Source organism: Sphaerodactylus townsendi, linkage group LG06 (assembly GCF_021028975.2).
Source record: "Sphaerodactylus townsendi isolate TG3544 linkage group LG06, MPM_Stown_v2.3, whole genome shotgun sequence".
Classification (NCBI taxonomy): Eukaryota; Metazoa; Chordata; class Lepidosauria; order Squamata; family Sphaerodactylidae; genus Sphaerodactylus; species Sphaerodactylus townsendi.
The window spans coordinates 38646567-38672240 of record NC_059430.1 but is presented as its reverse complement, the minus strand read 5'-3'; the positions used below and the strand labels follow the sequence as shown (position 1 = coordinate 38672240).

Below are 25674 nucleotides of genomic sequence, written 5' to 3'. Positions count from 1 at the left end.
TTCAAACAGATAGCAAAACCAGGAGGTTTGTTTTGTCCCTGATGGGTTGCCATGCACAGATCCTGGATTATATTTACCTTAGTGGGTCACTTTTTGAGTTGGCATTGCATAGATAATTGCTCATGAGAAGCAGAAGGAAACCCTTTCATTATGACTGTCCTGCTTTCTTTGAAGGTGAAATTTTGATACAGATGTCTGACACCCATATGCACTTGAACCGCAATCTGGAAGTAGTAGTGAGTATCGTGGAGGCATGAATATGAAATTATAGGAAGTTGTACAGGGCTTCTTTTAGCGGAAAGAATTGCAATGGAGAATGACTTTCCAGTAGTCTACCTGTTGCAGAGGTAGTCCTTAACTTGGTTTTCCAGACTCACATCTAATTCTCTGTCTGCTAGGCCATACTTGTTCTGCTGAACGCTCATCATTAAGCAGCCCTGGGCAATTGCCTGCGGTGCCTGAGGTGGAGGGGCAGCAACCAGCTCTGCCCCCCCCCCCCGGTCCGACCATGGTGTCTGGATGTGCTGTGGCAAGTGGTACCTAACCCTTGCCCCAGGAGATGGCTATGGTAGGATTGCCAGGCCCAGCCTGACAACAAGAGGGAGATTGTGGGGAAGAGGCATCAGAGTTTCTGGGAATTCCTAGAGAGGTGTGACACCACCAGTGGTGATTAAAAAATCCCTTCCCCCACCACCTATGGTCACATGGCAATCCTAGGCTGTGGGATGAATGCTCTTTTTCTTCCTCCCTTTGTTTGGGGTTGGGGAACTATAGCCTTGGTGCTCTTCCTATTTTCCTTTCTGCCCAGCTGCTGTACAGTAAGACGAGGAGGTGATGGTTTCCTGCCATCTTATGTGTGTGTGTGGGGTGGGGGGGACAGAAAAACATATTAGGCAGCTTCCTGCCTTGGTAGGAGTTCAGCCAGACAGACAATGGCTTCTCACTGCATCTTGGTGTCTGTGAGTCAAATAGGGTGAGTGGCTGTCTAGGTCACCAATTGTGGTTAGTCTGGCTCTGGCTATAGGAATCACTAGAAACTTTATGGAAAAACCACAGAGTTTCTGGCAATTCCTAGAATTACACTACACTATGCTACATCGGGGTATTCCCTGGAAGTGGCGTAGTGGCACAAATGTCATTGCCTTGTCTGGCACCGTTCTCTGGCCTTAAATAGGCCCAGATGGGAACAGCTCTTCATCCAATTGCTCTGTTGCAATATCCAGTTATTATGCCATGTGAATGAGTGAGTGATGCAGTTAAGGCTGCAAACCTCCAGGAAGCACCTGGAGATCTCCTGAAATTACACCTACGCGTGCCAGCTCTGTGTTGGAAAATTCTTGGAGATTTGGGGGTGGATCCTGGGGGACTGTGGGATTTGAGAAGAGGGGAGACTTCAGTGGGGCAGAATGCCATGCAGCCATTCCTCCAAAGCAATCATTTTCTCCAAGGGAGCTAATCTCTGTAGTCTGAGGATCAGCTGTAATTCTGGGAGACCTCCAAACCCACCTTTGGAAGTTGGCAGCCCTAATCCCAACTAATGTCCAGACTACAGCACTAATTTCTCCTGGGGAAATGACTACTTTGGGGGGGTTTATTCTCTGGCATTAAACCCCGCTGAGGTCCCTCCCTTTCCCAAAGACTGTTCTCCCCACCCCTAGATGTCCAGGAATTTCCCAGTCAACAGTTGTCAGCCCGAGGGGAAGTGGTTTCTAATTATTTCCTTCTTTTGAGCAGGCCCAGAGCTTTCATGTAGACTTGCTGCAACAAATGGAAAAAAACACCAAACTGGATATGCAGTTCATCAATGTGAGTGCCAGGCCGACTCTGAGCATGTTTCTGTCCGTCCCACACTTACTTTGAGTCTCACATCTCCTCTCTGGCCCTGGGTATGTCGTTGCCTGCATAGATTGCCTATAGCTAGGATTTTCCTATGGCTAGGATTGCTGTTAGGATTGCCATCTTCTAGGTGGGTGGGGCCTGGAGATCTCTTCTAATTACAACTGATGTCCCGACTACATTGATCTGCTTCCTTGAGAAAATGACTGCTTTGGAGGATGGACCACCTCTGCTCCCCAGGCTTTGTTCCTGAGTCTCCAGGAATTTCCCAAGCCATAGTTGGCATCCCGGCTTGTAGCACAGCTGTTCCTACAATTGATGAATCAGTCACTGCTCTGAACTACTCTTACCTCCTCTATCCTGACTCATTCAATGGAAACTGGGATGAAATGCAGCATATACTGTCATACAACCTGCAGTTGATTATTTATTTATTTGTTCTATTTATATCTCGACCGAAGTCCCAGGGCAGCTTACATGATGGGGTTAAAAGCCCCGTTAAAACATAAAACATTAAAAACCACCCCAAAAATCCTCTAAAACAGTCAATAAAAACATCCATTAAAAATCCCCACCTTCGCACCCCCCATCTTTCAGCTGGCATCCATACGGGGGACCCTGGGGGTCACACATTGAAGGCCTGGGTGAAGAGGAAAGTTTTAATCAGGTGCTGAAATCCATTAAGTGCCTGGTGAATTTCTGCAAGGAGGATGGGGCCTGCCACAGAAAAAGTCCTCCTACGTGCCCCCTCCTGCAGCACCTCGGCAGCAGAAGGGATCACCAGGAGGGCCTCCGCACTTGACCTCAGTGCATGGGCCAGCTGATATGGGCATAGGGACTTCTTTAGGAAGGTGGGACCCAAGCCATTTAGGGCTTTAAATATGATTGTCAATACCTTTAATTGGGCCCAATAGCAAATAGGGAGCCAGTACAGCAACCGGTCAGGTTGACCCATCAGCAGCTTAGCTGCGGCATTTTGCACCAGCTCCAAGTTTTCGGACCGTCTTCAAGGGTAGCCCCATGTAAAGCACATTGCAGTAATCATGATGGGAAGTTACCAGGGCACTCAGTGCTGTGGCCAGGTCCTTCTGTCCAGATAAGGGTGAATTGGCTTACATGTTTTATTTAGGAAAGTGACTTTTTTTCTCTCTCCCTCCATCCCTTCTAACAGCTATGTTTATTGTGATTGTAAGTGATGTTTGTGCTTGCATAGCTGTCATTGACATCTGTTGACTAGTGTGTCTGTGACATCTTTTTTGACACACGACACACTTGTCTCTGGTGCCACCAACATTTTTTTTACCATCTTTACATTTTTTTTGAGTGTTCTTGGACCCAGGATGCAGCACGACAAAGCTGACAAATGTAAACAGTTCGAATAATTTCTTTTACTTAATGGAGTTTAGTAGTTCCGCCAGGTCAGTGAGAGAGCCAGTGTGGTGTAGTGGTTAACAGCAGGTGGATTCTAATCTGGAGAACTGGGTTTGATTCCCCACTCCTCCACCTGAGTGGCAGAGGCTTATTCGGTGAACCAGATGAGTTTCCGCACTCCTAAATTCCTGCTGGGTGACCTTGGGCTAGTTACAGTTCTCTCAGCCCCACCTACCTTACAAGTTGTCTGTTGTGGGAAGAAGAAGGAAAAGGAGCTTGTAAGCCACCTTGAGTCTCCTTACAGGGGAGAAAGGTGGGGTATAAATCCAAACTCCTTTTCTTCTTCTTCTTCTAGTTGCTGTTTTAAATTTTGGCAAATGAATGTGCAGCAAGTAGGCTTTTATTTTCTCCTCAGCCATGAATTTCAAGCTTTTCTCTCTTTGCAATGGCTGCATATAGGACAGCCGCCAGCGATATGAGAAGGAATACCGAAGGAGAGCTGCCAACCTCGACAAATGTATGTCAGACCTGTGGAGAATGGAGAGAACGCGAGACAAGAATGCCCGAGAGATGAAGGTGGGGAATAATGTGACGACTAAAGAAAATTGAGAGAAAGGAGATGGGCAGCATGTCTGGCACTGGCATGAGAGAACTAGTTTGTGTGGAACTCCAGCCTGCATGTCTGCCTGAGGCAGAAGGCCATATTCTGTCTAGGCATCACATTCAGTACTTGTGTCAACTGACAACACAGCAAAGTGACCTGTTGATTACTTTGTTACCTTGCCAGATGATCTCTCTGATTGCTATGAGGTAACTTTTCCCCAGACATCTCACTGCAAACTGAAAAATGGAAATATCCAATGGAAGGATTACTGGAGAAATACTTTCCCACACAGCCATTGAGTGGCTGCGATCCAGACATTCCTTCAAAAAGGTTGGATGGCCTGACGAATTTTCCTGTTCAAAATACCAGCTGACACACTTTTTTTTCTCCCACACCCGACTTCAGGAGAACATGAAGCTCTTGCACACAGAGATGCAAGCTTTTGTCAGTGAAAGTCAACAGGCCGCTGAGCTGGAGGAGAAACGTCGCTATCGTTTTCTAGCAGAGAAGCACCACCTACTATCCAATACCTTCCTTCAGTTCTATGCCAGGGTGAGGAGAGGCATGTGTGTGAGAGGAGAAATCCAACTACTGGGATATTCAGATTTAGTGAAGATTTGATTTGACATCAAAGAGAATCTTATGAGATACCTTCTGATAGAGGAAAGGAGGAAGCCCATAGCTGGTTGTCTTCCAAAAAAGCAAGAAAGCCAATGGCTCCTGACTATAGGTGAAATTTGTGCATTGCCATGACCAGAGGTATATCTAGGGAAAATGTAACCCAGTGCAAAATCTGAGTTTTCTGCACCTCCTCCCCTCCCTGGTATGGCCAGCTGCCCTCCCCCATCAACTTCTTTTGTACCAGGTCTTGGTCAGTGTATGGACCTGAGGGGAAGGAGGGGTGTGGAGCAATTTTTTGCCCCACAAGTGACTAAATGGCCATAGCCTGGGGACATTTGACCCCATATGTCTCCCTGGACAGTACGCCCCTGGCCATGACTTATGGCTCAAGCCTGATTACTCATGGAAGATGATACTTAAAGGAGAATACAGCAGTGTGAGGAAAATTGAGCACCCTCTCACTCAGATTTGAAAGAGCAGCTTTCTATCTGTCATGGGAACTTAGAAGAAAATGAATGGAGGTATTTTTCTTAAAGTACAGAAACTGGAGGAGGATTGGGTTTGCAGCGGCTAGATGAGGCCTGCCTTCAGCACAGCTTTCAGTCCTTCACTGTGGTGTTAGGGTGGCCAGCTCTGGCTTGGAATGTTCCTGGAGATTTGCATAGTTTGGGCAGAGGAGGGAGCACAGTGGAGATGAGAAGCCATAGAGTCCATCTTTCAAAGCGGCTGCCTCCTCCAAGGGAGACTGATCTCTGTTGTCTAGAGATCTGCTGTAATTCTGTGAAAAATCCAGACCCTACATGGAGGCTGGTAAACCTACATGGTGGTCATTCCTTCTTCTTAACAGTCTTAGAGACTGCTCTCTCTCTCTCTCTCTCTCTTTCTAAAATTTGAGAAGTTCCTGCCTTTGTTGCTCAAGGCTATATATGGGTTTTTGCCAAAAAAGCTAAAAAGGAAATTCCATTTTAGCATGATAAAATAAGAATGTCTGCTACTCAAATGAGCAACTTAACCAAGCTATGCATATTTAACCAATAAAAACTGGCATGTCCAGGCTGCAAATTCTGTTCCAAATGCAAAATTTGGGGAGTTTGCCATTTTAATTGTATTTTCTAAAGCTTTTACATGTAGTATCAGAGGAACATCTCTCTTCAACTCAAGAGGCAGAACAGGATAGTATATCTGATATTGGGAGACCTTTTCTAATGGCAGGGGGTGGGGAAGCACTTTTTCCAGATTGGATTCACTTTCAAAATTCAGCATTCCTTAAGTAAGCAGGATCGTGCCATTTTTACTGAGCGTTGAACCTCAAGTTATTGGAATTCTGAAAAAAAAAACACTTGGCAGCACACAAAAGTTAGATCTCTACTTGCTGTCGCTTTGCTTCGGTGTGCCACTTATAGTGTTGGTTTTGGGCTTACAAAACTCTACATCACCTGGGACCTTCATTGCCCTTTTCTGAATGTAACCCGCCCCCAGCATCTTGGGTCATTATTGGAGGCTATGCTGCATGTGTCCCAGGGCTCTGATCTTGGGATTATGTTGCAATGACCATTGTTACTGCCTTGCAAGGAAAAAGATTTATTCCTCTCAAACACTGAAGCATAGACATGTTTGTTAATATGTGAGGCCTGACCCAATTCCGCCCCACCCACCCCTTAAAAGAGGGTTGGTCATTACTTTATGTTTCCTCAGTTTGCTGACTCCATTACTGTTTTCTTTACTCCTGCTAAGTCACGGGGCATCGTCCAGAACAAGTCGCCGCTGTGGAAGGAGCAGTTGGAGGCCAGCCGCAATCCTATCTCGACCATGCTTAGCACTCCCCTCAGCCAAGGTCACCCATCAGGCCGCCTGACCCCTACCCACCTTGAGATGGTAAGGAACATGAAAGTAGCCCATAGCCCTGCGTGAGAAATGATTCCTGACAAAACTGTGACGTAGAGGTGTCCAGGAAAGGAGGGAAACAACATCAGTTCTTTCGTGATAGCATTTTGTTTATTTAACATAGTATTAGCTTGGGTTTCCTCAGTTCAGGCTGTCAGGGGTGGTCTTAGTGATTCTGGGGCCTTGAACCAAAAGTCCAGGATGTGGCCCAAGAATTACTGCTCACTGAAGCCAAGCAAGGGGCAACCTTTGTTCCATGTGAGGAGGGTAAGAATTGTCGCTGGAAACTGGCCACCCAAGACCCTGACAGAGCTGACACAAATGGCTGCTACTGAGCCAGCTTCCTGAACCCTGGATGGGCCCAGTGTGAGTGGCTGTCGCTGTGAGTGAGTAATGTGAGCCCGGAACAGAACAGATGAAAGTAGAGAGCTTGTTCTTTCCCCCACCTCCATTATGTTGGGGGTTGGGATTGTGATGGTCCCCCTCCCCAGCATGGGATCTGGGAGCTTCTCCTGTTGCCCACTGGCTAAGACCTTCCTTGCAGTCTGTAAGGCAGCTGACATAACTATATCTAAAACACAATTCTTGGAAAATGTAACATTTATATATTTAATGAATAAAACAGAAGCAGGATAACTGAAATTTAAGCTATCTCAGTGGAAAGCATTTTCAAATAAGCTTGGTACCAAAAGGAACTCTGAAATGGAGCCAAGAGAATGTTTCTAAGTAGATTATTCCCCACCCTGGTGCCATCTAAAAAAGCCATGTTCCCCATCAGTCACCAGTCTGACATATGAAGACAGGAGAACCTTCAGTTATGACTTCAATAAAGGGGCGGACTCATGTGAGAGGAATGCTGACAATTGGAGGGAACCATTTTGACATGGTCAAGGCATCACCGGGACGTCTCTTTTCTGTATGATGTTTTTATCTGTTCTCATAAAAGATTTATTATTGGGATGGACTGGTCTGAGAAACCCCAAGAGGTTTGTAGGTATCAGAGACTGAGCGGCTGCTGCTTGTCCAGAAACATGACCTCTACATTCCTTGGCTGCTTATGTTTTGAACAGTGTGTTTGCCATTTTGTAGTCACGCCAGGCAAGTGCAGGAATTGGGACTGAATCCAGTGTTCAGCTTCCTGAGACTCTAATGTTTTGAAATGAAAAGCAGGTTTCTGGGCAGTTAAAGGTAGAACTGAAAGTCTGTGGAAATGAACAGAGTGGGCTGCACCAACTTGCGAAGTAAAGAAAAGTAATGGAAACATGAGACATCTGCAAAGGTTCTATGTAGCAATGCACCAGATTGCCAAAATGTGATTCAAGCATGAAACATTCAACAGGGTGAAGGATTTACTATTTTCTCTGGTAAGCCTCAGGGCAAACCGCTTGCTGACAGCTCAGAGTTCTCTAAACTTACCGTAGAAAGCAGTAATTCTTTTCCTCTGAGGAAAATGCTTTTAAAAAACTTGGCCATTATATCATGGAATAAGAAGCTTCCCGCCACTTGTGATAGAATCACAGAGTTGGAAGGGGCCATAAAGGGCATCTAGTCCAACCCCCCTGCTCAATGCATGATCAGTTTTAGAGCGAACAACCCAGACAAGTGTTTGTCCAACTGCTACTTGAAGCCTGCTACTTGCAGCCCCTAGGCAACCAATTCCACTGTTGAACTACTCTCACTGTAAAAAAATGTTTCCTAACATCCAAGGTACCTTTCTATCCATAATTTAAATCCATTGTGGTCTATTGGAGCCCCATCCCTGGAGCCCCTCGGGGATGGGGCGGTATAAAAATCTAACAAACAAACAAACAAACAAATAAATAAATAAATATTGTGGTATCTGCTAAGACCAATACTAGATGGCATGGTTTTACCACGTCAAGTTAAAGATCCCTGAATCAACTCTGATCCTCTTATGCTTAGATAGCACCTATAAGGAATTAGGTTCCCAAGCGTGCCAGGGCCCAGTTTGTATCAGGGGCAAAGGGCAATGAATACTGCACATGCAGCCCTTTCATGGGGCAAATAATGCTCTCCCACAGCTGTTTGTGGGTTGCAAAAATGGTGCAGGGAAAGGCTGAAGACTACTAAAGAGTAGGAAGAGCCTACTATTTCTAATTTTTTTGATGTGGGAAAGAGCTGCTCATAGATCTTCTAGTGTCACATTCAGTTAGTCCAGCCTACATTCTTGAAGAAAGGATGTCATGTCAGTATGTCTTTAGGAAGCATGTGTAATTCTCCTACTATAGAATTTGCTCTGATTTTTTTTATAATTGTGAGGCACTTACTGTATAGTGGATTAGCTTTCTTGAGACTGTTAGGATGGATGTCGGATAGTAGTCATGAGCTGTTCTAAGCTGGGGTCTGGTTTTATCTTTGGTTTTACATATATTATGGTTTTACGGTGAGGTATGTGTGGTATGGGTTTTTGTCATATGCCTCTTTGAGTCCCTGTTACGAGGAACATTTTAATTAAAAAATGAATGCATTTCCAATGAAGTCCGTTTCCCTTCTCTGTATTGTTTCAGCCTCAGAGACCTGTGGGTGATTTTAGTACACCGATGACAGGACGAAGCTCCAGCCCCGTGCCCCAGGAGACTGTGGAAATTTTGTCTTCCCCCGAGTCAGAACCAAGGAGGAGATCCCTGCCAAGAACTTCTTCTGCTGGTAGGGAGAGAGAGGAACTAACAGGTCTTTCAGGGTGTTCCGTCTAATGGGGGAATCTCCGCCAACAACGCTTTCCCCAAATGCCACATATATATCAGTGAGGCTTTAACATTCAGCGAAGGCAGTGAAACTGGATACACACATGACCTAAATATAGTAATTTATCATAGAGAATATTAGGGTAAGTCCAGTGTCTTTTACCAGTGGCATTTGAAATACATGTGTGTAAATCTGTGTGGAACTGTCCCATTTCTCGAGTCACCGAGGCATCCAGCAGCACAATGACTTCGCTCAATTGTTTCGTCTCTTGCAGGTTCTCTCTCCACCAGCCAACGTTCTTGTTCTGGCTCCTTTGGTGAGCAGGCAGGAGGAGGGAAAGAAGGAGGGAGCAAAGAGGAGAACAGCAATAATATGCTGAAAGTCCGAGCGATAGCACCTCACTCTGCTGGCTCCAACCGGACTCTTTTGCAGTTCAGTCTTGGAGACATAGTTATCGTGTTGATACCAGAAGCACAGAATGGCTGGCTTTATGGCCGACTGGAAGGCACAACCACGTAAGTGTTCAGATTCATGTCCATGAAATTGGGGTAGACTGAGAAAATTCTTGGCTAAATGCCTCAGATCAGCCTTCATTGGTAATGCTGACGAAGCACATTCTTCCTTCACAGGGGACAACTGATAGGTTCAAATTGGGCCCTTAGTATACAGAGGTTCCATATGGTGAAAAGGAGAGTCAAACATGGTTTTCATTGTTAAACTGTATTGACTGGAAAACTAAATACAAAAAGAATCATAGATGTTTTTCACCTTATGGTGAGGTTTCTCTGTGAAATATGAAACACAAAGAGTACTTATACAGCCTACAAGAGACAGGGGTTCTTATCTTCATATTACCAAGTCAGATTGATGTAAGTGAATCTAGATAACTCTAGTATCCCAGACTTATGTGCTAAATCCCTCTGACATCCTCTGAAGATGTCAGCCACTAATGCAGGTGAAACATCAGGAGAAAATACTATTGGAACACGACCATACAACCTGGAAAACCCACAACATCTCTCTGACATCATTTAGTGCCAATGGCCATTTTTGCACAGGTTATCTGTCCCGAATTCAATGCTTTTGGGAAGATTTTCCCCCTTTCTTCCCCACAGCGTAATGGCATATTCATGAAGCTCATGAAGCTTCTTCCCCACAGCGTAATGGCATATTCATGGAGCAGCAGTGGCATAGGAGGTTAAGAGCTTGTGTATCTAATCTGGAGGAACCGGGTTTGATTCTCCACTCTGCCACCTGAGCTGTGGAGGCTTATCTGGGGAATTCAGATTAGCCTGTACACTCCCACACATGCCAGCTGGGTGACCTTGGGCTAGTCACAGCTTCTCGGAGCTCTCTCAACCCCACCTACCTCACAGGGTGTTTGTTGTGAGGGGGGAAGGGCAAGGAGATTGTAAGCCCCTTTGAGTCTCCTACAGGAGAGAAAGGGGGGGATATCAATCCAAACTCTTCTTATTCTCTTGGGTGTTTCCCCAGCTTTTCTCTGATCTAAACCTGCTTTGATCCAAAGTTTTGGGAAAGATAATTGCAATAAAGCTGAAATGAATGCAATATATGTGAGGAAATTTGGATTTGTCAGCTCACATGGCAGCCATGGTCCCTGACCTTGTCCTCACAACAGTAATTTTTGCTGCCTGTGACCAGGTGGCTTTTTAATATTTTAAAATCAGCACTAGAATATTATTATAGTGATGTACTGTTTTAACAATAGGTATGGCAGATTCTCTGAATTCTCACCTTTATTTTATTTTTTTTAAGTGCAGAGATATTAGGGAAAGGGCATATCTTCACAAGGGAAGGGGTGAGAGACTTACTTTTTTTAAAGCAAAAGCTGGGGATTCAGAGAACCTGCTACACTTACTGTGATAATGGCATATCGATATAACAATAGTCTAATGCCAATTTTTTTTAATGCAGAAGCCCTGGTGGCCCAGGTTGGGAAAGGTGGTGGAAATAACCACTTCCAGGATACTAGAACTGGGAAACTGTAGGGAAATCAATCCAGACCGTTCTCTCTCATGCATTAATTTATTATGCTATTTCTAGTCTGTCATTCTCACTGAGACTCAAGACATCTAGGTGACTTTTGCTTGATTGAAGTATAAAGCTTATAACATTTAAAGCAGGGTTTAAGAATCATGGAGTAAGAATGCCAAGCTAAAAGGTATAGGAACTTTTTCTTCTGTATCGAATGGGGAATTTGAGGAGAATTTTCTCCTTGAAAATTAGTATAGGGTAGTTGTAAAAAAAATTGGATTTTCAAATTGGTTTGAAATTCTTCAAATTGGTTTCAAATTCTTCCTTTAGCCATGGAGCTCCCAGGTGCCCATGGACCAATCACACTCAGCATAGGTGACCTCAGAAAGTTGTTGTGAAGAAAAGAATGGGGTAGGCATCATGTGCAACACACTGAGCTGTTTGGCACAGTTAAAAGGTATTGCTTTTTTTTTTAAACAAGCTTGGCAGATGGAATCCATAATGAGCAGCTGTATGAGAGGGAAGGTGGCACGGTATGGCCCAATCTTATCAGATATTGGAAGCTAATCAGGGTCAGTACTTGGAAGGGAGATCCCCAAGGAAGACTCTGTAGAGGAAGGCAATGGCAAACCACTTCGGTTTAATCAATTGCCTTGAAGGCCCCTTGCTGGGGTTGCCATGAGTTGACTGTGACTTGACGGCCCTTCACACACATGTTGTCATCTGTCTTTGGTTTTAGGAGTGGTTGGTTTCCTGAAGCTTTTGTGAAGCCATTGGAGGAGATGAGAGAACCTGAAGAGAACACCCCCAGGTAACAGGAACTTGAGCTGCATACATTCTGAAGTTCACATGTGCTGGTCTTTGTTCTGATATGTATCCTTGTCCAATGTAGGGCCAGCCTATATTTTGGAGCAGACAGGGCACTTTTCCTGGCAATCTTAGCCATTAATTCTGCAGTGAGTAGCATGCAGTTTCATTCAGCTACCAGTTGCTGCCGCTACAGAAGCCATACTTCTTGCTTCATTGACATAGAAGAGGAAGGGAAGGCAGATGAAAGGAAGAAAGCGTGGAGTGTAGCAGTTTAGGAGACGTAGAGTATCATGGCAGAGGGGAGATGATGCTGGGAAGGTGGGGCAGAGATGTACCAGGCCTCAGTAAGTGTTATTAGATATTAAGGCCAGTCCCAATCAAATGTAGTTTGAAATAATGGTTCTGGTCAGTTTTAACGTTGAACAACACAATACATGTTAACAGTACTTGCTTTTCTTAGTGAAAAGCTGCTTTAGGAGGAGATGATTTGTGTAACTCTGCCTGTTGCTTTCTTTCTCCTAATTTCCCTCTCCTCTGCTATCCCCCCTCCTGACCTCCAGACATTTGTTTTTGAGGTAAAATACATTTAGAACCCTTTGAGGAGGGTGGGGAAGAGGTTGCATGATTAAGCAATTGTTAGAGCTTGAGCAAAAACACAAATGCCAAGTCTCTTTGCTCGAAAACTCCAATCGCCAAGAGGGGCAATTGGGAGCAGAGAAAGAGGAGAATACTTAACTTTACCCCCCTCTCATTATCTACTCCCAGTGGTGTGTACACACATGCACATACACACATGCGCACACGCACGCATGCACACACACACATTTGGACCTGTTCCTCCAAGGGGAAAATCCATTGCAGGACGTTTAAGACATAGAAAAATCAATCAGAGAAACAGTGAGCATTAGGGTTGCCAACTTGAGACTGGGAAATACCTGTAGATTTGGGAGGGCGAATCTGAGGAAGGTGGGGCTTGGAGAGGGGAGGGACTTCAATAGGATGTAAAACCATAGAGACTTCCAAAGCAATAGGATGTAAAACCATAGAGACTTCCAAAGCAGCCATTTTCTCTGACCTCTGTCACCTGGAGGTCAGTCATGATAGTGGGAAATCTCATTCATGCGTTCCTTTCATTCATTCTATACCACCACCACCCCCTGCAGGCTGGCAATTTTAGTGAGCATCCTTTCTTCATGCCTGATCTCTTCCTGCTGAATCAGCTTCTTCAGTTGGAAAAGACCCATTGGTCATTCGTATGAGGTCTAGCTTGAGGTCTGGTGCTGAAGTGAGCTCTGAACCAGACATTTGTGACTCATACTCCTAGCCAAGTACCTGCACCAGCTCTCAAAGAATCATTTCCAGTACTCCTCTCCCCATTCATGCCCCTTTATCATCTTTTCCTTTTGCTTAGATCTTTTCCTCTGCGGAGCAGTAATAGTGTGGATGAGCTCATGGATCGCTCTAGTGCCCCATCTACGGGCGATTACTGGCACACTCCTACCAGACCCCAGTCGCCAAACCCTTCTCCTGCTTCCGTGGCAGCCAGCAGCCGTAGAAGCAGTGTGGCTAATGCTGCAGTGATCACCTCAGACTCCAAGGTAAGAGTAAAAAATTTAACTCAGACTGAAAGATCTGTTATTGCACAGACTGGGGGTCTTCAGATATCTTTCTGGCATTCTTTCGAAAGAAGAAAGATCCTGTGGTGGCAGCTGCTGTCAAAGCAATTTATGCAAAAATCTACACAGCCTTTCAGATCTCCAGTGACCAATCAGAAGCCTTGATGGGAAAAAACTCCATCTCACTCTGCCCCCTTTCTGAAAACACTTGGCAAGCACCAGGAAAGGTGTCAGAGGGTTCCATGGTACCCAAGGGCACCATGTTGGGGGACCTTGGCTCTGGAATAACACTGGCCTAGGATATACCTTGTGCCGCATTGGCACCATTAAAACTTCACCAGGAGATTCCTTTTGTTCCTTGTTCTTACAGAATGTCACCCTCTATCCTGGACTCTACACAGGCCTAAGACCTCTTTGTGCATCTCTGCTTCTTTCTCTCTTTTGTGGTGGTAGCTCTTGGGCTTTAGAACTGGCCTACATGGAGCTCTTTCTCCCCTTTATTTTAGCCAGTTTCAACCAAGTCTTTTTTTTTTGTCTGTCTCATCTCCTTCCACATTCCCGCCTAGGCATGCTGCTTTTCTGGCCTGGTGGGAGAGCCTCAATAATTTCTCTCTTCACTCTCCAGGGTCCCTTCAGTTCACTTCTCTGCTCCATGACATCTCAGCCTGATTTCTGGTGGCTCCGGGGCAGCAGCTCTTTCTGCTAATAGTAGGAATTTGAGTGTTGAAAAGGGATTGGGGTGGGGCCTGGGCAGCAGCAACTTTTTCATACCTCCTGCTTGAGCTTTTTGGGGTGCCTCTTCCAGAAGTGCTGACTAAAAGCTCTGGAAGCAGAATGCTAGTGCTGCGCGGCGAGGAAACCTGGGGCTCCCCAGCCTCTAGGAAACAGTTTTGCTGCTTGCTGTGGATTGAGAGTTAGGCCATGTTCACACAAACAGCTACCTCAGTGAAAGAAATGCACATCACATTCTTAACACTCCAATTCCTGTATTGTTGATACTGGGAGAGGAGCTGAAGTGAGGAAGGAAAGAGGTGTAATAATTCTGGTAGCTCTTCAGGAGTTGAGCCTTTCCTGGATATGCCTTTTTGTGCAGCTGCAAGCAAAATAAAAAAAACCCCTAAGGTATCCTCACATAATATCACTGAATGTAGCCCTCTCGTGACTGCAGTGTTTTGTGCTGCTGTTTTCAAAATGTGCGTGCATGGTACAGAAGGGCAGCATGTTCTTTAAAAAGAACCCTTCGCATCATATTGTAGAAATTTTGTGAGTTCTGTATAGAGGGATTACCATCATTTTTTTGTTGACAAGCAATGGAGGACATTGTGATTACCAGAGATGAGGCCATAGTTCAGTCACAGAGCACATCTTTTGTGTATGAAGATCTCATGTTCAACTCCTGTCATCTCCAGCTAGAGAATTTTAGGAGGAAGGGGCGGGAAGGAACTTTGCCTGATACCCCAGAGAGCTACCGTTGGCCCACAGAGACATAGTATAAAGCAGCTTAATATGTTTTTATGACTGGCAGATCCTCAATCCAAACTCTCAGGAACAAGTGAAAGAAACCGACAGCTTTCCCTCACCCTCAGCTTTCTGGAACAACCACGGTTTCAAACTCATCACCTAAATTTATTTATGTTCGTGTGAACACAGCCTTGGGTGTGGTGGGTGTTACTGAAGTGTGTTCAGAAATCTCCAGATGTTTGCAGCTTGTTTGAAAGAACTCAACCTTGTGTGTTGACTCTCCATAGTAACTGATTGGCCACTCTGTGAGACAGGATGCTGACCGGATGGACCACTGGACGAATCCAGCAGGGTTCTCTTCATATGTTCTTCAAATCTCTCCCCTCTTTGGAAGTTTGGGTTTTTCACTGACACACAAGCTTGTGCAAGAGGGGATTTTGAAAAACATTACTGCATTTTCCAACAAGCAGTGCCCAATATAGGTTTTGAACTGTGCTAGTAAGACATCTTGGAAAATTAACCACCACCAAAAGAAATATCAGTTCCAGTGAAGGGGCTCATATTTCAGAATGTCATACAGAGGTGATTCTTCCTATCCAGCAGGCAGAACTGTCTAGAGGCTGTTTCTTCTGAGGGATAAGCTACTGACAGTTACAAAACAACAGCTGAGCTGAGAGGAAAAGCTAGCAAAGGCTACCAATGATGGCTATCCAGGATTGATTTTTAGAGGAAGGTGCTAAATAAAGAAGCAAGGAGCAGGGAAGTCAGACAGAGGATCCTTGTATTCTGTTCTCTCCCTGAGCAAGGTCTAAGCTAGCCAAGGTGTGCCAATTTCTCTCCTGCATTTTGAGCAGGCAATTGCAGGACAGTGGCCAGGATGGCTACGCAGTTAGTGGAAGAGGGCTGCTGAATAGCAATGCCTGCATCATCCTGGGTGAGAGCTATAAGAAACAAAGATATCTCTGGTCATGATGGGTGAAGGTTTATGGAGTGGTTGAAGTGGCTACCTGCAGATGTCCAGCAAAGACTGGTACTGAGGGCAGCTGAGATTGAACCTCCCTGACAGATGATTTGGAACTTGTTTGCTGTTTGAAGTTGGGCATTTGTAGTGTTTGGGTGTTCATATATGGCATTCTGAAGCCCTATCTGAGTTACAATTATGTGCTAGTGTAGTGTAGTATTCTGTTCACATAGGGCCAGAAATGCTGTGAGATGAGAGAACTTTGTAGTAGTGCACTGCTGACCCAGCAGCCAGAGTAGTAAACGTTAGACGCTAACGGACCTGCTTGGCCTTGGCCGGGTCGTGCATCGCGACTTCTAATTCTCATCCCCCCATGAGTCCACGGGTCATGAACTGTCTGGCTCAGTCACCGGGCTAGGACAAATGGTCTTGCCCCCAGGTGGTGATTAGGGCTCTCAGACGCCAGATGTCTTCTCCCCGCGACGTAGCTTGTGATGGGAGGATGTCATATGATGATCTCCCGAGCCTGGGCCTCAAGCCGTTCTCGCCGGAACTCCCCCCCAGTCCTCCCTTCTACGCACCGATAGAGTAACAATAAAAGGTGCCAGGAACCGCAGACCAGAAGGAGACTTCGCTTAGGAACAATGGACCTCCGTCTCCCGCTGCTGGCTTATCTCCGACCATTGTGATGTTATCTCCTGCCTTCGCTCTCGCTCTTCACGCTGACCACGTGGGTCGACTACAAGCTGGTGCCGAACCTCGAATCCTCGAACCTCCACCCTGCTCACCGCCGCCTGGGGAAGGGGTCAGCGATACCGAAGTCCGCTGGATGCGGCGCATTCAAGGGACTACGTTCCGCTTTCGCCTGTCCTCTGGATCGGGCGATTCAGAGACACGCAGCGTCCTAGGACACTCTCTCTCTCGTCCGACGAAGACACCGTGAGTATGGAGCTTGCAAAAGCAGGGCTTATGACAAGCACGCTGACGCAACTGGAAAGCTGCTAATCTAAATGCAGCAGGTCCCTCGTGAAGAGAAGGGAGCTGGGCGCAAATTGGTTGAGAGAGATTGAAGCTCGAGTGTCCATGGCAGCCCAGAGGGGGGGGACATTGAATCTTAAGGACTGGGAGAAAACATCGGGCGACTCTTCGACAGAGCCTCGCTGGCGATCGTCGCTGCTACTGGCGATCGGAGAGACAATGTTTTGTCGCCATCAGCCTGCCAGACCTACTGCCTCCCTTTGCTGTAGGTCGCCCTCCTTCGACATCTTTCACCTTCAATTTCAACCTCGAATCCTGCTTCTATCCACTCAAAATTGGGCGACTTCGTCCTCCTTCTGCCCCCCCCCTACGGCTCCTTCAATTCATTTTCAAACTCTCCCGCTCAGCTCAGCCCCCTCTGCTCGCCTCATTTTCTCCGAAGCCACTGCACCTCCGCCGAAGCGCCCGCATCGCAATGGCTGGTTTCAAGACTCTACTGAGAAACGTATTAGCCACTGACTCCGCTGCAGGAAGAAAAGAAACTCTTGACTCTGAGAGAACGATGCCTAGATTCTTGCATTGTGCCCCGTCCACTTCACAGATGCTTCGAGGGGAGGGGTGATGCCATCCGGGCCGGTTGTCGAAGCAATTCGCCCCTAAACTATAACATCTCTTACCGTAGCTCCGCCAAAGCAATGCGGAAGGGCGTAGGAAGTCACTAGCCCCTACGTGAGAGGCATGCTGGAAGGCTATGCGCAGAGAACCACCTAATGGTTCCAGATGACTGGAAGACCACCCGTGATGTTCCTGAGCCCTACACAATTTGTGGTCTGGGAAAGTGAGTTCCGCCAGCAGTGCTTCAACAGAGTTATTCTGGCGGCGCTTCTACACCGCCGACAGCTTTATGGCTTCGCTGATGTTACCAACCCTAACGATCATGATTGTCAGCCGCCACCTGAGGCCACCCCACGGTGCGCTTCTGAGTGCGCCTCTATAAGGCATTTGTTAAGGTCCCCTAACGCCGGCCAGCCAACCCAGAGTTTTCTCCTCCATCATAAAACCCCAAGAGCCCTATGCCGCATTTTGTGAACAGGTTCCAGAAGCCAAGAGGCAGGTAGATAGCGAGGAGGCCCAAAACGAGCTCCCCTGGCGCGCCAGGCGCGAGAACGCCCACGAGTGTCGCGAGGGCAATCACGGCCTGGGCAAAATCCTGAACTGGCCATTATGCTTGGCGCTTGCCAGGACATCGGATCCTCCTCACTATTCGCTGGCCTCCTCGCCACAGCACTTCCTCCGGGCGGGAGGCAGCCCCAGGATGACTGCTTTTAACTGGGCAGCAGACCCCGACACTTCCTCAAGGGAGTGTAGGGCAGACCGCCGGGGGCCTACAACCCCGATGGAGGAGGGTCCTCCCCAAGAGGGAGAAGGCCACCAAAACCAGGGTGCCCACGCTGTTGCGAAAGGCTTCCACTGGAGAAACGCACTGCCCGCCGAAACTCCCGCCCGGCGCTCTCCCCAGCTCCAGACCAAGGAGGAGAGTACTAGAGCAGACTCAAACGCCAAGGCCCTGCCAAACCACTCCCTCTCGTGGCATCTCGCCACCGCATGCACCTGCAGCCCATCTCCTTTTGCTCCCCACGGTGTTCTTGTCGCCCCAACCCAGTATGACGGTCTATCCCTACCGGGACAATTGGGCTGGTAAGCGTTAAAGGCTTCGCTGAACAGGACTGTTCATCGCCCCGGAGGATCGACTCCACGCACTGGGCGACCCATCCACCTCCAGGTCTGGACAAACATCCCACAGGAGCTGCCCTCGCTGGAGCCAGCTGCGCCAGTTGATTCTTTCTGTTCCATGCTTCGTCCTCGCTGCTTCCACCCAATAGCTACGAGCCCCAGCATTAACACATGGCGCAGCGCCTTACACCACCGTCACGAGCGTGGAGACGCTTATCGAGCCCCGCCCATATCTGGAGTCAGCCATAGAAGGATGTAGTTCATGGCCTGCGGACACCGGGCTGATGTTACCGGCCATCAGAGCAGAGCGCCCAGCGGTTCTAATTCAGTGGCCTAATCGAGGCTTGCCCGCTATCTGGGTGGGAGACAAACCGCGAGATCGGAGCATCCGTCAGCCACACGGTCAACAGCCCAGGACTCGCCGAAATGCAGCTCACAGTCCACTTATTATTTTGGACATCCATGTCAATCTTCTGGGGAAGGGACCTCTATGAGTCAGGTCAAAACGACCGGTCTGGGGACGGTAAAGTCAGCAGGATCGCGATTTAATCTTGCCCTCCGGTAAAATTATTTTCTAATTCGCAGGAAAACTGCTTCCTCTCCTCCCTCTTTCCTCTTCTTCTGTTTTTTCGACCAGTATGGGCGTGGAGGGCCACTACGACTGGCCCTCCCTGGATTAAAATCTGGGCCCGCCTCTGATACCGTAGCACTGTCAGGACAGGCCCCAGTTTAAAAAAGGCTGCCGCCATTATGCCCCTAATACCTACAAGCGTTGCTGCAAACACAGATCCTTCCTTGGCGATTTGCGGGTGGTGTTTGCCACGCCGCCGTAATGCCTTAGCGAGCGCCGCCCTCGGGCGGCAACTCGAGATAATTCATCACGTACCCTTAGCACCATCCAGTTTCCTGCATTAGCCACCAAGGTCACGTGTAAGTGCAACTCCCTTTGCAAAGAAACCCCTTCCCTTTTCCTTTGTGTGTGCGCAGGAATTTGCCTCTAATTGCCGGATTGCTTCATTCCTCGATGCGCACCCATCCCCCAAAAGGTGCCCCAAAGCCCCTTTGTGTTGCTGATTGCTACGCATACCCACAATCCCCCCAGGACCGTCCTCGAGGCTCGACCTCGCTTCTGACGCACTTCTGATGACGCCTGAAGCCAATTCCCCACCAGGGTCGCCACCTCCTGCCCTCCTGTCAAAACAACTAAAGAAAGAGAGTGTAGGGCGCCCCCAGAGTGGTTGCATTAAAAGCAACCTTCACAGGCTGCAAATGTTCTTCCTCTCCTATTAAATCTAAACACTAACTCGACTCGCATCTCCTCACCATCCACGAACTGAGCCTGGCGGGACCTCGCCTCGTAACCTGGGAAAGGTGTGTGTTTCAGTCCTCTTCCTATACAGGTGGTTCCCGACTCCGGGATTCGCCATGACAGGTCAACCCATGGAATGGCGCCAGAGGAACTAACCCCATCCCGGGAGATGGAACGCATTCTCTAGAGGATCCCGCCAGCGCATTCAACAGAATGCCGCCGCTAATGCCCAAAGACCCGAATGACCTGGGGAGACGCCAAGGCTTAATTACCAGCCAGGCTCTAGCGCTGCTGCGCCAGCAAGACCACCCCGACACCCGGAGCGAACCGTAGCCGCCTTCTTTATGCATCATCACCGGCCAACTCAGCGACCACCATCCTTTTTTTGCCTGTTCTGCTGCCTCCCGCCGATGGCTGCATCGGCCACCCCCCGATTCCAGCTTTCACCAGACCAACATCTGGGAGCAGTTTGCTGCCGCTGCCAACGCCTCATCTTTTCTGCCTGGCCAGTACCTAGAGTCGGAGCCTGCTAAGCTCCTGCCTGCTCCCCCGCCTGCAAAGCACCGGAGACTTCCTAATGAGTCTGGGCTGAGCCCCTTCGCGAATGCCTCATCCATCAGGATAATTTATGAGCTCACTGGGACCCGCTGCCCAAACTCCTCGCTGGCGCCTTCCTTTGTCACCAAGACTGTCGCTAACCACGCACTCTAACACCTGGCGCCTCGCGATCACCGCTATTAAACGGGAACCACTGGGCCCATTCGCTTGCTCGCCAGTTGGAACTGCACACACATGGAGGACATTCCCCTTGTTCGAAACATCCTTGCCCCCCTTGCGGGGCTGGTTCTCCTGACCTGCGGGAGACGCTTAACTACATTCCCGCCCGACTTCCCTGCCGGAACTCTTGCTGCCTCAGTCGCCTCACCATTGTCCTACCCTGTACTCCACCCTGAGCCCGATCGCCGCCGACGCCGCCTTCCGCTTGCCTTTTCGACCTCCTGTCGGGAGCGACGCGTCGCTCTCTCCTCAAGCGAGTTCGCCTCCTCGCAATTCTCCCTAGTGGGAGTCCCCGACTCGCCTACAATGCTAAGACTATTACCGGTTGGCCTGTGCCCTTGCTAAGTCCATCAACTCTACCTCCACCGCTTCTGATGCCCCCGCACCGAAAGCAGCAGTGTGGAACTTCGGCCGTTTACCCTAGACAATCGCGTCGCTTATTGATTACTTGTTGTTGCTACATCACCAAGGTTGTGAGAATGTACATAATATGTGCTGTTTAATCTTTCTGGATAATTCCCAGTTGATCACATGAAAGCGCGGAACTGCAAGAAGTTGTATCTAATCTGAAGTATGATGTTTTACCTCATTGGTGGTCAGCCCTCTGGAGCTGGCCGAGGGGATGGTTGAGTGCTATTGTACAGCTCTGCATTGGTCTAATTGTGTGCCTTGTTATCGATCTGTTTCGCTCAATGCGTCTATTGCCTGTAACATGTGTAAAGAACCCTCGAATTTCCTTACCCCGCAACCAAGTTCTAATGTTAAGACAAGCAGCTTGGTCATTTGACTAAGCGGGCGAGGAGACAAGCCGCCCTCTAAATCTCTTAGCATTTCGCCTCCCTTCTAAATGTAAAAGGGAGGAGATGTAGTAGTGCACTGCTGACCCAGCAGCGCCAGAACGCTGGGGACGCTAACGGACTCCGCGCCTTGCCGGGTCGTGACGCACTCCCCACTTTCATCCCCCCATGAGTCACGGGTCATGAACTGTCTGGCTCAGTCATCGGGCGCAGGGACAATGGTCTTGCCCCCCCAGGTGAGATTAGGCTCAGACGCTGTGATGCTCCTCAAGACGTAGCCAGATGAGATCATACATCACATGATGATCTCCCGACCTCCCCGCCCCAAGGCTTCTCCGAACTCCCCCAGTCCTCCCTTTCTACACTCGAGCAGAGTAACAATAAAGGTGCCAGGTGATTCCGGAGACTCGCTTAGGAACACGGACTCCCCGGTCTCCGCGCATCTCCACCAGATGTTATCTCCGCGTCTCGTCTCGTTCTTACGCTGACCACGTGGGTCGACTACAAACTTCATATGAAGCCTCAGAGGCCCCTTCCGCACACGCAAAATAATGCGTTTTCAAACCACTTTCATAACTGTTTGCAAGTGGATTTTGCTATTTCGCAGAGCTTCAAAGAGCACTGAAAGCAGTTTGGAAGTGCATTATTCTGCATGTGCGGAATGAGCCTTATTTTAGTATCATGTTATCTGTGTTGGCTTTAACCTGACTGCAGTGCCAATGGAGGGAGGGGCACAGCATGGTACAGTTCCTGTGGATTTTATATGTGCTGGGTCTGCATTATCCTGCTGGGAGGTCAGTGAGTGTGTGATCTGTCTCCGCCTTTCCTGTTTTGTCTCTGTTAAATTCTGAAGCTATTCCTTCTTAGCCCTTCACTGTGCTTTTGTTTGATTGTAGAAGTCAACAGGAAGGGAGCATCCACCAGAACTGTTCCCCAGGTAAGTTTTTGCTCGAAGATAGTCTGGGATAGTCAACATGATTGTCACCTTTCCATAGACTGCTCTAAGCATATGTTAAAGATTTACTTTTAAAAATTTCCCATTCCTCACCAACCTGTCTTGTGCATGTTCCAAGGTTATTATTGTTTTCAGCCTCTTAGAAAACTATATTCAACATTATTTTAGTATAGAAAAAAATGCATCCCTAGGAGGAGAGTTCAGATGCCATATTATAAAGGTGATATTTGGTGACTTACAATGCAAATCTTATAGGCAGTGCAGGTTCATAGAAAGGAGGTTTAATACCAGGTCAGTTCACCTAACAGACCATTTGACTGTGTCAGTTTTCTATCATTTGAACTAAAAATGGCTATTTTCAAGCATTACATCTCACAATAGCCATATTCATAGGTTTTAAAAAAGCTGTACTTCAATTGAAAATATATTCTTGTAATCATTCCTAAAAGTGTCCTAAGTGTGTCAGTTCCAATGTATAACATGACAGTGAACATTTAGACAGAACTTTTAGAAAAATTACTTCACATGTATTTGCATGTTGTTATCCTCACAACAACCTTGGAAAATGGGCTGAGTATCCCCAAATTACAGTGTGAGGCTTAAAAGAAAGTGACTTAACTGAAAATACATAGTGAATTCATGGCTAAGGCAAGAGTCAAATTGATTCAAGCTCAGTCTCTTTTCCACAATTTGTTTGTTATATGTTTCCTGTGGTTTTTTTTAAAAAAGCAGCTGACAGAACATCTTTTGTGAGGCTCCCAGTCAGTCTCCTAGAGGAACAGTGAACAGGATAAAGCCTTCTTGCTTACCTTCAGCAGTGCATCAGCGTCTTGTGTCCTAAGGCTATTCTCTGGCCTTTAAAAGCAATGTGCTATTAAGCACAGAGATGTTTGGAGGGTGCTGCTTCTTCTGTCACAGTGTGGCTAGATTAGGTTGGGGCATATCCCTGCTATAGGTCTGTAATTGCCACAGGAGCCATCCAGAAGACCAGGCATTGGCAACACTAAGGCCCCTTCCGCACAGCACATGTATAACGGGTTGTAGTTGGGATAAAGTAACCCATTTTCCTGTTTTCGTGTTCACATGCACCTGTGCAGACAGCGCTTGGAGCCCAAGGAAACAATCCGGGTAGCTGTCACGCCTTCACACAAAGATGTGTCTCTTTTTTATTTACTTCCCACCGATGTGTAGCTACACAGGCATGCACAAGTGAACCCCCACATCCATGCTGGTGTCTCACGATATGACCATCTGCACCTGCATAGCTACGCTGATGTAAGCCGCAAAAATAAAAAAGGAAAACAGAGGTGACTAAAGCACCTCCTGCCCATCCATTCGCTCGCGAGTGGCTGCAAACCAGGATTTTTGAAAAGACTCGCTAATAGCACAATTCTCAAAAAACCCAGTTGCGGGGAAATAATATGGGGCAGACTCATTTTAGGGGCGGGTCCGTGTGAAGTTCCCCCCCAAAACAGGTTTTTTAATACCATCCTACACCTATCTTTATTGGCCCGTGCGAAATGGGCCTAACTGATACATGACTTATTGTGTTAGTTGCATCCATGATGATGATGTTGAGAATGAGTTAGTGCCTGATACCTTTTCTGTTGTGATGTGGCTTGTTCTGCAGTATTTCCAGAGATTTAGTTTTCTCCTTTGTCTCTTTTTAGGGGTACTAACCCTTTTGCCACTGTAAAGCTGCGCCCAACTGTGACCAATGACCGATCTGCACCTGTCATCCGGTGAAAGCTGGCTAGATTTGAGGGGCTGAATGGCATGGAAAGCTGTACAGAACAATCTTTTCTGTTTCAGAGTTTAGGTTGGCATTCCCTTGGAGTTGTTTTTTCACAAAGTAGCAAAGTAGGTTGGCCCTTTTTCCATTTTATTTTTCATACATGCTGTGTTGTAGCAGTTAACAAGTCCCCAAGTCATATTACTTAGCTTTCTGAGCCATCATACAACCCAGTGCATACAGTTCAATCGTAGCTTTATACAAGTAGAGTAGTTCGTGACAGACATGTACAAGGTATAATTTGTGACATAATTTCAGTGCTGAGCTACCCAACTCCTCTAACCCCCCCCCCCCCGTCACATTCCATTAGTTGTTTATCATTTTATAACAAATGTTGGTTTGGATTTAGGGATTTTTTAGTTGTTTGGCCAGTGTGCTGCCCAATCAACAAACAGCAATTTTTTAAAGATGTTAGTTCTCTGATCTTGAAAATGTACTTGGAGGCTATGCACTCCACTGCTGCCTAACATGTGGGGAAAGGAATTTAATACATCCTCCTCTCTCCCATCACAATTACAGGTTCACCGGTCTACCATGATCTACTCTAGTTTAATTTTTAAATAGGCTTATTATCAGATGGCTTCCTCCATCTTGAGTGCACACATGGTGGCTAACCCCATGCTTGTTTTTATACAGTATGTGGAATGGGCCTCAAAAGTTTCTCAGATCTTATGGGAAGGTCTTTGGAATTCTTTTGTGAGAGGTTAGATTCTACTCACATCCAGCAGATACCTCATAGGGATACAGATTGTTGATTTGGTACAAGAGAGACCAGCGTAGGCCAGCAATCCAGAGGGTGTGAAAACAGCACTGTCAGTTGTTCTGCTATGAGGCCAGAAAAAAAATCCTATAACCAACACCAGAGAATCCAAGCCTGTCCTGGCAGTGGATGAAAGTAGCCATTCAAAGAATTCATTTTAAAAACACTGACGGGTCACCCCATTTGCAAAATAAAGGGTAGTCCAACGAGCCTACCTGCAGGTTGATCTTAGCTACCATTTATGTCACCAGATTCCATTCCAGCAGAAGTGCCCCCTGCTCCATGCTAGATCTAGAGAGCCTTCTGGTTAAAGATACCTGGCCACTCTCTGTCACAATCATCCACTGTGCCACCTACCTCAATCAGCAGAACTGGGAGTGGCTCTAGAATTGCTGGGGAGGTCCACCTGCACTGCCTTGATTTTTCCGTTTGATTCTGTACATAATGCTAAGAAAAGTATGTGTGATTATTTTTTAGAAAAAATAAAAAATCGAACAAAATGCTATTGGTTCCTGAGTCTGTCTTTTCATTTTTTTAAGTTTGCCTCTTCCATTTTATGTTGTCAACAACTTTAAGAAATGTAGAATGAGTGGCTCCAAATCACTCACTGAGATTCATGGCTGAGTAGGGATTTTGAACTGAGGTCTCCCATGCCTTGCGTATTAACTGCTACACCATAATGTCTCTCAAAGTTCATTTTCCAGTTC

At 47.1% G+C, this 25674-nt stretch overlaps 1 protein-coding gene across 1 annotated transcript in view; it reads left to right on the top strand.

The window, feature by feature from the left end:
• Positions 1-25467, top strand: part of BAIAP2L2 (BAR/IMD domain containing adaptor protein 2 like 2) — a 33180-nt gene extending 7713 nt beyond the window's left edge. Inside the window, exons 4-14 of the mRNA XM_048500893.1 lie at positions 175-236; positions 1735-1806; positions 3667-3783; positions 4217-4363; positions 6167-6307; positions 8845-8983; positions 9297-9537; positions 11757-11828; positions 13239-13425; positions 22357-22397; positions 24086-25467. Coding sequence (XP_048356850.1) covers positions 175-236; positions 1735-1806; positions 3667-3783; positions 4217-4363; positions 6167-6307; positions 8845-8983; positions 9297-9537; positions 11757-11828; positions 13239-13425; positions 22357-22397; positions 24086-24161 — 1295 coding nt within the window. The 3' untranslated portion in view covers positions 24162-25467. The remainder of the gene's footprint in view (positions 1-174; positions 237-1734; positions 1807-3666; positions 3784-4216; positions 4364-6166; positions 6308-8844; positions 8984-9296; positions 9538-11756; positions 11829-13238; positions 13426-22356; positions 22398-24085) is intronic.
• Positions 25468-25674: the final 207 nt, after the last annotated feature.